Genomic DNA, 14,107 nt, shown 5'->3' on the forward strand with positions numbered 1-14,107 from the left:
AAAACTCTGTAAATGAAAGTGGGAGACCTGTCTCCTTGACTCTTGAGTGTATGGAGCAATGGTGCTCAAGTAACATTTGTAAAATTGGGAGCTTGAAGCTCAGATGATTAATCGACAAATTTTGTTGATTTTCTGATTTTTCCTACCTCGTATTTAAACTACTGTACCTGAAACCTTGTTCCGTCACTGAGCGTCCTTTTTTTTTTTTTTTTTTTTTTTAATATTTTGCATTTTTTTAAAAAAAAGAGGAGAAAAGAAATTAACTTTAATCTTCTGATTGTAGTAGATAGACCCATTCATGCCCGCACCTTCTTTCACCTATGTCCACTATGGAATCTCTGAAACAAGTAGTAGCAGAGTGTGATTGAATGGATCTAGATAAAGCCCCTTTCGACAGCTAAACATAGAAATCTACATTGGACTCAAAAAATTTCTCGATTGCTGGAAATTTTCAAAAATGTTAAATTTTTCTATCAACATGTCTGGTCCTTGTGAAGTCCTTGCACACAGGTATTTGCGCAAGGAGGAATTGATTTATGAACTTCTAATTAGGAAGGTCCAATCTGGAGGCAAGGTTGTGGCAGATATTGCCCAACTTAAGGAGTCTTCGGAATTTCCTATTTGCATCCCGGTATTCGGGGAGAAAGAAACTGATGAGGCTGTATCCACTATCATGGATAATACAACCAAGCTAGCTTCTGTAGTTAGTTTTTTTTTTAAAGTAAGTGATCCATCTGCTAATCAACTTAAGAGTTCAAGCAGGACTGTTTCACTTCTCTAATAGGGCTAGGGACCTACTGTCTCTAAAATTGAAGTACGATCATGCTAAGGAAGCAAGTAAACTATTGGAACACCTCTCTGATATGTTGAATAGAGTTAGTCAATTGTTATTGGGGGCCGCTAGTGCTAAAGTTGACCCTATTCAAACAGTAAACTAAGCTGAGGAAGAGGACTCTAGTAAGGCTATTGAAAGTAGGAAATCGGTAGCTACTCAACAAACTTCTGCCCCATCGGAAACAGCGTCTGATCTTCCAAGACAATTTCCACCGTTCTTTATAACTAATGCAGTGTTTGAACCTTCTCAACCTTTAATGCCGACACCTATTATGTTGCCCGGCTTCAGCAGCTTGCCCCACTCCTTAAAGGTATATCCAAGTTCTCCATTAACTCAACTAATGAAGTCATTTCATTTTTAAGATTTTTAGTTGAATTTCCCAAATACTTCAAATACTTTACCCCTACTCTGTAGGTGTCCTCTCAGACAAAATTGTAAAAGCAATAGCTGACAGATCTTCAATACAAGACTTCCATGCCCATCTTCTGGCTAACTTAATTCCGGCTAGAGCGATGTCATCTTTAATCCAGAAGTACTATTTTAGAGTACAAAGCTTGGACGAGAACCTTGCCGACTTTATTCAAGATATAATGTTTTACACCAGGGTATTCGCTCTTCATTTCCCAGAAGACCAAATTGTGCAGACGATTGTAGAAGGAATCTCTCCACCCTATAGACCATACCTATGTTTTGCATCTTGGCCTCAAACACACTTAGAACTCGACGCAATGGCAATCAGTCGAAGGCGTGAGGTATATGGATATTTTACGAGTCGCCAGGAAGCCCCCTCCGTCATCTGAGAGTGCTCGGCCACCATCTCGCCGAACCTTTCTCACCCACAAGTGTTATGCATGTGGATCAAGTGAACACCCTAGGAATAAGTGTCCCGTGGTAAAATCGAGCAGAACTAGGAACGAAGCTGATCTGTCTCAAGGTTGCTTCAAGTGTCGGTCATTTTCCCATCTTGCTAAGAATTGCTCTTCAAGTAACAGCACACCATCTTGTTCAACTTCTGGTGCTGCCTCCACGAACACAAGTGATACGAAGTGACTAGTGTCACCGGCTGAGTCACAATCTTCACCTTCCAGAGGCTCAACCCCTGTTAGATAAGGGAACGAATATTTCAAGGATGAAACTTCATCTAATTTATCATTCAAGGCCCTAGGGAATGCCTTAAAATTGCTTCCGAGGCTCCAGAATTTGTACCATTTCTTAAAATTGAAGTAAATAACGAACCCATAACAGCTCTATTAGACTCAGGAAGCGTGAGTTCCACTATTTCTGAAGAGTGGTATTCTAAATTAAAAACTTGTAAATTTCCGGACTATCGTCTCTCTTCTATTAAATGTGTTTTGGCAAACTCTTCACCACTGGAAATTTTAGGCTTCCTTTTTGCTAAAGTTCGCATTTCAAAATTTACCTGGAAAGTTATTTGTAGCTAAACAATTGTTCTGCCCTGTAATATTGGGGGCTGATTTTATGTCTCATACAGGTCTTGTGCTCGACATTCAGACCAAGTCGTGCACTTTCAAGTTTGCTAGTAACATTAATATTCCTTTGTTGAAATGTAGTTCTGTGTCATTTTCATCTATTTCGCCTACCCAGAGTGAGATGTCGTTAGATCTTAGGCATCTACCTGAGGACCAGACAGAGTATTAGAAAGTTGTCAGTCTTTTCCCGACGTATTTTCAGATACCCTTGGCGTCACTGACCTTACTGAGTACAAGATTGAACTAACTGATTCTATTCCAGTTAGATTTCCTCCATACAGACTATCGCCACCTAAAATGATGGCTCTTAAGGAAATCATCGATCAGTTGTTAAAGGATGGTATTATTCGACCTTCCAAGTCGGCGTATTCATCGCCTAATTTTCTTGTACTAAAACCTCAGGGGGGTTTCAGGCCTGTGACTGATTACAGGGCTTTGAACCGCAATCTGTGCCCCTTCCGGATCTTCATTCTTGTTTTTCATGGTTTCACAAGGCTAAGTTCTTTACCATCTTAGACCTTAACCAAGCATTTAATCAAATACCTCTGGCAGAAGAATCCCTACACCTGACGGCTTTCACCATGGACTGGAATCTGTATGAAGACAACCGCGTACCTTTCGGGCTCCCCACATGTGCAGCTGTCCTTACTAGATTGCTGGATAGGGTCTTCTCTGATGTCAAATTCGAAAATCTGTATCATTACCTCGATGTTGTTGTGTTTTCAGAGACCTTCGAAGAGCACTTACAACATCTGAAAGAAGTTCTAAATCGCTTTCAGAAGGCTGGGCTAACTGTTAAATGATCTAACTTAGCTTTTGCTAAGCCTTCTATGTCATTCTTAGGGCATATTGTCGCTCAATGGTGTTTCTATAGATCATTCCAGAACACAGGCTATTCGTGACTTCAAGCCTGATAATGGCATTTAATGGAATCTCTAGATTCATAAGCATGGTGAATTTATACAGGAAATTTATTCCTAACTTCGCTAACAGGGCGGCGACCCTGAACCTGCTCTGTGGGAAAGGCGTCAAATTCGAATGGGGGCAGTCTAAGCAAGCTGCTTTTGAAGACCTTAAATTAGCTCTTTTTAACGCCCCTGTATTAGCCATGACCGACTTCTCTAAGAAATTCATTGTCCAAACTGATGCTTCTTCATCTGCTGTTGCTGCCGTCCTTCCTCAGGAAACGGAACTCGAAAGGCGGCCCATCGCCTATGCGTCTAGGACTATCGGCTCAAGAAGCCATGTATTCTATCTACGAATTAGAGGGATTGGCAGTCTTGTTTGCCCTGGAAAAGTTCTGCCTTTATCTGGAACATGTCAAATTTGAATTAGAAACAGACAACCAAGCCTTATATTGAATATTAGCTAGGCCTTGTTGTACTGGACGTATCGCCCGTTGGGCTATCAGGATCTCAGCATTTAAATTTGATGTACGACACATTAGGGGTTCAGAAAATGTAGTTGCTGATGGACTAAACCGTATGTTTTCTAGTGATGTTGACACTCGTGAACAGGACCATGACCATACCTCCTAGTATTAATGTCATTTTGACGGATGCCCCTATGCTATTCCATGGCATTGAGAAATATCAGCGTGAAGATCCAGTTCTGGCTCCCATTATGGAAACCCTTTCTTCTGGGGAACATGTTGTCCCTTATGTGTTGAGGAACGGGGATTTGTGTTGCCCTTTGACGCGTGATGAGAAGATGAAAGTTGTGGTCCCAACCGTTCTTGTGCCAATGATCTCCAAAAATTATCTTCAAAACTAGGGGAAAAATCAGAGATGTTTATTTGAACGATATGGACTGTGACATCAGAGAAATGGTTAAAGCTTTTAGATCTTGCTTGCCTAGTAAGCCCACCTTGTCTACTAAGCTAGGGCTATTGTCTTCGCATCAGGCATCTCGCCCCATGGAGCGCTTATACATAGACTACGTCGGACCCTTCCCCCAATTGAAGGGGAACGGGAATAAATTCATTCTTGTATGTGTAGACGGCTTCACTAGATTTTCATGGTTGTTTCTGACTAAGCTGGCTAACGCTCAGTCTACTATTTCTTGTCTTAATTCTATCTTTGCTTCTATTGGTCCCTGTCAATATATAGTTTCTGATAACACAAAGGCTTTCACATCTAACTTATTCCAAAAATTCTGTTTCGATCTGTCCATATCCCATGTAACAACTTCCGTTTATTACCCTCAACCATCCCTGACTGAGCGGGTCAATCGTAATCTTCGATCTATGTTGATCGCTTTTCATCATGAAGATCATTCCAGGTGGGATACTTCTGTTGCTTTAAATTTGGCTGTTCATGAGACCCACAAGTTCACCCCTGACTCTTTCATGTTCGTATTTGTCCCCAACAAGCCACTGTCTAATCTTCAGTCACTGACATATTACCTGAGACAATAGATCCTGATAATATCAGAGACCTATGGAAGAAGGCTGGAAGTAACCTTAAAGCTTCTCATGAAAAGGTACGAGAGAGATATGAGGCCCACCAATTTAAAGGTGGGAGATCAAGTTATGGTTAAGAATTTTGTTCCTCCAGGCAAGCTTGCCACCAGATTTTATGGGGCATGTATTATTTTGGACTTCTTAACTCCTGATACACTTCTGGTCAGCAACCCAGCTACTGAGAGGATATTTAGGGTTGACCTTCGCAAGTCAAACCGGTATAATCTTCTGTGTGCAGTATGGGCTATTAAGTTATGGCAGCAAGGAATAACTTATATTTCTTTCGGTTGCAGTTCAGTAAAGAATTGTTTTTAACCAGGTTGTAAGGTATATGGGGAGGCCTTCTGCACCGGCCATAATAATTTAAGGGCATTATTTTAATTATGTAACTAACCCAGTACAACCTTCCCCTCTAGTAAGGTTTACCTTATTCCCCGCCTCCAACACCAAGCCTGCAATCACACACTCATCCTCTATGCAGCCCGCCTCATCTGAAACCGCTGCTTAGAACAATACACAACTCTCACTCTCCATAAAAACAATCTCTGTCGCCAAGTAAATTACTGTTTCAGTGCCCTCTCTGATATCGGCAGCCAAGTCGTGACATCTGGTGAGCAATGCTGGTGTGGAGTAGGGCCCATACTGCTCTGGGCAAGTCTCCGTCATTCCGTCATAATGGCGTGCTGGAGCACCATCCTTTCCGGAGAGTGCTGAGGTGCGGTAATTCAACAGCCTACCCATCTTGGTGCAGTATCTCTATATCTGGTTTGCAGCGACCATCACTACGGCTACCCCTCTCATGGTAGCGGGAGAGATGTATCTGAGAGAACGCGGGGGTCCAAAGGATACCGCCCTGGTAACGGCGGTGGCAGCGGCTGCTCTTGCTGTCAAACTTGAACTTTAAATCCCAGACTTCTACAGCTGCAAGAGAACTTCAAAATCGTCTTCAACGTAATTTCTTTAGGATGAACGTTTTCAAGAAAATGTCTGTAAAAATAATTTGTTTTTTCCTAACAAACAAATTTTAATTTTTCACCATGAGGAGAGACTAAGGGGGAGAGGTCTGTACTGCGAGGGTACACCCACCCTGTTCATTCAAATGAAGCGCCTTGAAAAGAGCCAACTACAATATAAACTTGTAACAACAACAACTTGTGCAAAAAGTTTGGACTTTTCTCTACAGATGTCTCTACCAAAAAAAAAAAAACATGTTTTGCCCTCTACTGTGAAGAGGAATGATTAAGTCTTCAAAGTAATTTGTTATTTTAAGGTTTCCTAAACTGTGTCGATTATTCTTTGTTCTTTTTGTGTATCACAGTTGTCAACACTTCGATCTCTTTCCGCCAACTTCAAAAATGACCAATAGGAAATTTTGTGTATTTAATTTTCAACCAATCATGGTTTTCTTTTACATATTTAATTATCCAATAAAAATTGGGGGCTGTCGGGCCTTAGCCCATACTTTCTAGAACCTCCCTCTCGGGCCACCTTATCTTCTTGATCATCCAATCTATTGAGTGTGTGCTAAGAGTGGAGGCGGCGACGTCTCGCCCTTCATCGAGCAGTCCAGCGCAGTAGGGTAATGGCAGCCATTAAATAACTAGGTGATAGGCTCTGAAAGCTAGCTCGAGAGGAAGGGTTCCTGTCTTGAAAAATGTAAACTTAAATTTCCTATCTTCAATAATGTAAACTTCATCATAAAATGTAAATCTCAAAACTAGCCTAGAAAGCCGAAATTCAGGAATAGACAGTGTGAGACACCCTCTCGAGTTCCCTATCAACTTGTATTCGGGGTGAATATGTTTTCAATCAATCAATCAATCAATCAATCAATCAATCAATCAATCAATCACTACTGATCTGCATTTAGAGCAGTCGCCCAGGTGGCAGATTCCCCCTCTGTTGTTTTCTTAGCCTTTTCTTAAATGATTGCAAAGAAATTGGAGATTTATTGAATATCTCCCTTGGTAAGTTACTCCAATCCCTAACTCCCCTTCGTATAAACGAATATTTGCCCCAATTTGTCCTCTTGAATTCGAACTATCTTCATATTGTGATGTTTCCTACTTTTAAAGACACCATCCAAACTTATTCGTCTACTGATGTCCTCCCACGCCATCTCTCCACTGACAGCACGGATCATACCACTTAGTCGAGCAGCTCGTCTCCTTTCTCCCAAGTCTTCCCAGCCCAAACTTAGCAACAATTTTGTAACGCTACTCTTTTGTCGGAAATCGCCCAGAACAAATCGAGCTGCTTTTCTTTGGATTTTTTCCAGTTCCTGAATCAAGTAATCCTGGTGAGGGTCCCATACACTGGAACCATACTCTAGTTGGGGTCTCACCAGAGACAAATATGCTCTCTCCTTTACATCCTTACTACAACTCCTAAATACTCTCATAACCATGTGCAGAGATATGTACCCTTTATTAACAATCATATTTATGTGATTACCCCAATGAAGATTTTTCCTTATATTAATACCTAGGTATTTACAATGATCCCCAAAGGGAACTTTCACCCCATCAACGCAGTAATTAAAACTGAGAGGACTTTTCCTATTTGTGAAACTCACAACCTAACATTTATCCCCGTTTATCACCATACCATTGCTTACTGTCCATCTCACAACATTATCGAGGTCATTTTGCAGTTGACCACAATCTTGTAACTTATTTATTACTCTGTATAGAATAACATCATCTGCGAAAAGTCTTATCTCTGATTCCACTTCATTACATATATCATTGATATAGATATTTGTAACCATTTTCTGTCTGTAGATTTGTAACTTAAATTTTCTCCATCTAGTCATCTCAGTAGAATAGGATTAGCCTCTAACTTCGGGCAAGTAGTCCAAATAGGGTTTTAATCTTTTGTGGAAATTTTAAAGAGTGCAAATGTCCGCCTCAGCATCATTTTGATTGTTGGGTCAGTAACTTTAACCTGTGTTTTTTCTTCCCACCAAGGCCCGGTAGAATGAGTATTTGATACTCCTGTAAAATTCTTTATGTTAAGTGGTTAGACTGTTGAGAGTTTAAGACAGTGAATTGTGTTTGTATTATAAAATGTAGGTTGTGCCTCGAGAGGCCTGGAAAGCGTAAGTTTTAGTGAGCAAATGGTGATACTGTTTTAAACATTCTTGTGTTACAATGGTGAATACACACAGATTTACCATGGAAGAATATAGTCGTCTTAGTGTACGGATGCATGAAAAGGAACAAACAGGTGAGACATATGATGAAATTAGGGAAAACGGTTCTAATCACTTCAATAAAGAAGCCCCAACAGAGGCTAATCTTCAGAAACTGGAAAGAAAGACCTTTGAACCTGCTATGGTTGTTGAAGGTTGCCTCGATAAGGGTATGAGGTTCGGGGCGCAGTCTCCTAGACAATTCATAGAGCATTGACACGCTTTCCATTTTGTAGAAGTGTTAGTAAACTTCTGTAAATAAAAGTGGGAGACCTGTCTCCTTGAGTCTTGAGTGTATAGAGCAATGGTGCTCAAGTAACACTTGTAAAATTGGGAGCTTCAAACTCAGATGATTGACAATTTTTTTTTTAATGTTGTGATTTTTCCTACTTTGTATTTAAACTACTGTACCCGAAATCTTGTTCTGTCGCTGACCGACTTATTTTGTTAATATTTCGCATTTAAAAAAAAGAGAGGAGAAAAGAAATATAACTTTAATTTTAAGCTTTTAATTATTAATCTTTTGATTGTAGTAGATAGATCCATTCATGCCCGCACCTTCTTTCACCTCTGTTCACCACGGAATCTCTGTAACACATCTATTGAAAAACACAAGGAAATTACAATTTTTCCACATAGTTTCTTGCTTTGGAAATGCATTTGTCCCAGCGTATGGGCAGCTTTTCGAAAAACAGGTTCATATCACCAGCCAGTAGCGCACAAAGTCTTTCACACTCATCTTCAAATCATTGCCCTCCTAGAGCTTTTTTAAGAGGTCCGAACAAGTGGAAATCGCAGGGCGATAAGTCCGGACTGTAAGGAGGATGATCAAGTATAATCCAGTGCATTTCCTGTAGCTTGTAGACAGAGCTGCAGTATGGGGCCACGCATTGTTGTGCAGGAGGATGACCTGTCGAATCGGTTGGCCTCGTCTATTGCAGCGATATCCAACCCTCACCTAGTTTAACAGTTCGCAGTAGTAAGCAGCATTGATTGGGTGTCGCTCATGCAAAAAATAGATCAGCAAAATGCCTCACTGATCGAATAAACGGTTGCAAGAACCTTGCCAGCTGACAGTCAAGTCCTGGATTTCACTGGTGCTGCCTCCTATTTCCTCTGCCACTCCTTACTGGCTTATTTGGATACGGAAGTATAGTGGTGGACCCAAGTTTCATCGCAGGAGACGATCCAACTCAAAAATGCATCACCTTCTTCTGCAAACCTTGCTGTAAGCCTCTGACAGACCTCCAAATGTCTCAACGTCAGATTTTCAGTCACAAGGCGAGAGACTCATCGGGAACACACTTTACGGAGCTGTAGGTCGTTTGTGATGATTGCTTGACAGCTCCCAAAACTGATTCAGACTTTTCTGCAATTTTTGATACTGTCGCCCGTCGATCATCATCAATAATGTCTTTAACCGCACAAATGTTTTTGTCTGTACTGCTGGTCCAAGGACGGCGATCGTGTTGCTGATTTTCCACACATTCTTGTTCTTCCTTGAACTTCTTATGCCAAGCAAACACACGTGTCCTTAACAATGTTTGATCACCGAGCTGTGCAGTCGATCTCTGACAAATTTCCGCCCCTGTAACTCCTTCATGAGAAAGAAATTTTATAATTATGCATTGCGCAGTGGAGGGGTACACCTGCTGCTCCGACAACGTGAGCATTACCAACGAATTAGCGAGAAATATCTAACAGCACGCTCTCCCCACTCTTAATGGTTCTGCCTAAGCATAGCAGAAGCGCAGGGCCAGTCCTACCAACTCTTGATGTTCAAGAACAAAAATCCCATTTATATCTTATCGACCTTTGTAACTCTAATACCAACTGTAAGTTGTCCTAAAAGGCACTCTACTTACCTCTCGCACAAACTGTAGACGACCCCCCAGTATGCATCAGGAACAGCAAACCACTCGCAGTCACCAGGTCCAATATTGATGTTGATAGAGCAAAAATTGTTGTTTTCTTGATGTCCTGGTGTTCTACTTCCCGGCACCTGGGTTAAACATACAACCACAACATAGTTTATAATCCCTCCAATTAATGGAGATTTTAAGTAATGCCAGGTGGTGTTGCAATTTTTCCCCACAAGAGTTCTTCAATGTGCTGGAAAATAACAACACAGAATTGCTGCATTTAAATACAGTAAAACTTCTTTAGTAGGTTTCACACTGAGGCACCAACAGCTGAAAGCATTCCTATCAGCATGCCAGTGTATTAAAACAAGCTAACAAACTGGTAGAATGATTGGCAGTGGGGCTGAGGTTGTGGGGAAAATGTTTAGAACAGGCATGTCAAACACACGGTCCGCGGGACGAATGCAGTCCTCATGCTAGTGAAATGAGGCTACTGCCCCACTTCTGAATTTAATATATAACTAGCTGATGTACCCGTGCTTCGCTACGGGATTATCAGAAAGACCAGCTTTGTGGCTTTCCTAAGTGAAGTCAACATAGGTTATTACAGAAACGTCAGTAGGAAAGTAGCGATTAAAAGCAATGTTATCATATAAAATAATCAAATGAAAAGCCGCACATTTCTTACTTTTAACAAATAGTACTACGGTGCCGATCTAACTGTCCAAATTTCGAGAACTGGAATGATCAGGCGGCAGACATCCATGAACACTCATGTGCCATTATTCCTTTAAATATGCACACTGCTCGTTGCAATCAGTGCCTCAGAGTGGGTATTGAATAGCTCGAATGATATGATGAACCAGTGTGTTATGTACCTGTAGTATTGGGAAATTTATGAATGGCATGTTAAAGAAGAAAGTTATCTAACTCCCCAGCTACTTCCAACCAATATTCAGGCAGACTGTTACACTCGTATGACTCGGCGAGTTGACTGTGTGCTTAGGGGCACGCAGCTGTGAGCTTGCACCCCAGAGATGGTGGATTCGAACCCCACCGTCGGCAGCTCTGAAGATGGTATTCCATGGTTTCCCATTTTCACACCAGGAAAATGCTGGGGCTGCACCTTAATGTCAAGGCCGCTTCCTTCACACTCCTTATCCTTTTCTATCCCATCGTCGCCGTAAGACCTATCTGTGTCGGTGCGATGTAAGGCAAATTTAAAAAAAATACTCGGTACGCAGCAGTAATCCTATCTATCGGAGATGAGTCGCAACAGATAGCACAAAGCACATCACAACAAACAATGGTCAATGTAATGTTATTGTTGATAAATTTTATGAGCTTTCTATATTGTAGGCTTCACATTTAGTTTTCTTTCGACCCTGTGATATTACGGCATCTTATAAAATTATTTATAGCGTAGACTGTAGTTCCTTGTTCTCTGACTTTACATACCGATTTTCATTAAATCCTGTTTACCCATTTTCTCGTGACTCGGCGCTGATATGGACTTAGTAACAAAAATCCAAATTCAGGAATATCTCTGTGATCATAGCCGGTACGGTAACAATGTATAAAACATAAATGACCAGAAATTTAATACTAACTTATTTAACTTTAGTTATGTAGTATTTATCGATGCTACCACTAATAATTATTTGGGAATTAAATTTTAGGCCTTTCCCTAAAATACCATTTCACTCAGCGTAAATAAATTTATTTATGGACTAAATTATAGCAACTTATTCCCCGACTTTGCATACCGATTTTCATCAAATCCTCTTCAGACGTTTTCTTGTGATGCGTGTACATACATGCATACAGACAGATAGAAATTACGGAAAAGTAAAAAGTGCATTTCCTTGTTACTGTGGAAACGACTGATACAGAAAAACCATCCTTTTTAAATTCTGAGCAATGTACAAACAAAACTCTTATTTTATATATATAGACTAGCTGATGTACCCGTGCTTCGCTACGGAATTCTACATTGTATACAGAATTGTAGGTTAGGTAGAGTACACGTTGTGAGCAAGACTGTATTAAATTGCATAGCTCTTAACGTTATCCTAGAAACGCGACGGAGACATCACTAAACGTCTTTTCTCATATGAAGATTGCGTTAGGGAAATTTCATTGTAATGGTAGGCTCGCTTGCCTACCATCAGTCACAATCATGTTGGGGAATTGCATTATAATGGCAGACACTCACTCTCTACCTGCCTTTTTACATCCTCAGAAAGACCGTCTTAGTGGTTTTCCCAAATGAAATGAACATAGGTCATTACAATGATGTCAGTAGGAATGGCGCGAGTAAAAGCAATGATTTCACATTAAGTACCTGATCAAATGAAAAACCACACATTTTCTCACTTTTAAAAAACAGTACTATGCTGCCGATCTAACAGTCCAAAGTTCCAGAGCTGGAATGAACAGGCCGCAGACAGCCATGATCCGTGAACACTAAGTCTTTTTTCGGATGGGGGGGGGGGGGGGGGCGAATAGGGAAGAATCCCAGGGTAAAAACTATGCCCTTTTACTAATCTGTTTCCTAGCAGTACCCGATGAGTCTGAAAATCTCATGTCACTATACTGGCGGTGGAAAAAAATCTGTGACTTCGAGGCAATTTTTTCCTCCAACCCAGAGGAGAGACCACTTCTTTACTGCTAATTTGGAATAAAATGAATGTAGAATTTAATGAAAGTGAAGAGGAACAACTCTTCTTCAGTGTTCAAAATAAGGTCGCAGTGAGAGATGACTCCACGAATCAGATTCAAGGATTTGTGCTGTACCTTTTTGACAGGGATTTCGCCAAAGTTGTCGCACTTAAGCAACTGATCAGCTTATAGTGCTGTACGAGTCTTCAAAAGCAAACTACTGTTGCACTTTTTCTTGAGATCCTGAAGTTCGCTGTAGACGTCTTCAATGTGTCTACCAAAAGGGATCGATTTTACCAGCTTAAAATCATGCCTATCGGTTCTGGTAGCAACCAGCTGAAACTCTCAGGGAAGCAAACGTTAAAGACTTTGGTGGGGATCAACTTGGGGTGGGCGACTTAGTTTCGAAGCCATGCCGGAAATCATCCTCCCCAAAGGCCACCCACTCCGATCAGGGGTCTCTGTAGCCAAACCAAGCTGCCAAGGCAATACTCACCTGGTCATAGCAAGTACTGCCCGGGGTCCGATGTTGGACGATGCCTAATATGGGATGACTGAGGTAATGAGTACGAGGACTCCCTTCCTCCAGTCACCCGCAATAGCACGTACCCCATAGCATATACAGAGCAGTAAGTATAGCGAAAAAAAATTTTTAAAAGCATATAATAATAATAATAATAATAATAATAATAATAATAATAATAATAATAATACGTCCTGCCATTCGGCTGTGTGGGGACTTGTGTTGTCAGGTGGATACTACTGCAAGGGTACACGACGCTCCCACTTGCAAGATCGCTGGGTGTTCACAAGCAGGCTTTCGGGCGTTATCACACACGTAAGAGGCCCATCTCCAAGCAGCAAGCACATAAAAAAATTTGAATCGTTCTACAATGAAACCTCCAAAAACAATAATAAATAAAGAGGGGACCATAGCCACATGACCCTTTCAGTCGCCTTCTATGACAGGCAGGGATTACCTGCGACTGTATTCAGCCTCTCCCATTCACAGGAGGTCCAACACACTGTACCAAACCGCAATCCACGCCCGCGCCTAGTTCGCCCCTTACGACAGGCAGGGGATACCGCGGGCCTATTCTACATGTGCGTCCCCCACCCGCAGGGGGTGAATAGCTGGAATACTATGATGAACCAGTGAGTTACGTACCAGCAGTACGGTATAAGAAAATTTATGAACCAGAGGAATGACATGCTAAAGAAGAAAGTTTTCTAACTCCCCAGCTATTTCCCACCAATATACTTTTTTGCTATTTGCTTTACGTCGCACCGACACAGATGTCTTATGGCGACTATGGGATGGGAAAGGATTAGGAATGGGAAGGAAGTGGCCATGGCCTTAATTAAGGTACAGCCCCAGCATTAGCCTGGTGTGAAAATGGGAAACCACGGAAAACCATTTTCAGGGCTGCCGAAAGTGGGGTTCGAACCCACTCTCTCCCGATTACTGAATACTGGCCGCACTTAAGCGACTGCAGCTATCGAGCTCGGTCCACCAATATTCAATCACGCTGTTATACTCTGTATGCAGCAGTAATCCCACCTATCGGAGTTGAGCGACAGCATAAGAGACAAAGAATATCACCA

At 41.4% G+C, this 14,107-nt stretch overlaps 1 protein-coding gene across 1 annotated transcript in view; it reads right to left on the minus strand.

Moving 5' to 3' along the window:
* Window positions 1-14,107, minus strand: part of Utx (Utx histone demethylase) — a 381,209-nt gene that overhangs the window by 52,878 nt on the left and 314,224 nt on the right. The window contains exon 16 of the mRNA XM_067152335.2: window positions 9,845-9,981. Within this exon, the coding sequence (XP_067008436.2) occupies window positions 9,845-9,981 (137 nt within the window). The remainder of the gene's footprint in view (window positions 1-9,844; window positions 9,982-14,107) is intronic.

This window comes from Anabrus simplex, chromosome 8 (genome assembly GCF_040414725.1).
Source record: "Anabrus simplex isolate iqAnaSimp1 chromosome 8, ASM4041472v1, whole genome shotgun sequence".
Taxonomy (NCBI): domain Eukaryota; kingdom Metazoa; phylum Arthropoda; class Insecta; order Orthoptera; family Tettigoniidae; genus Anabrus; species Anabrus simplex.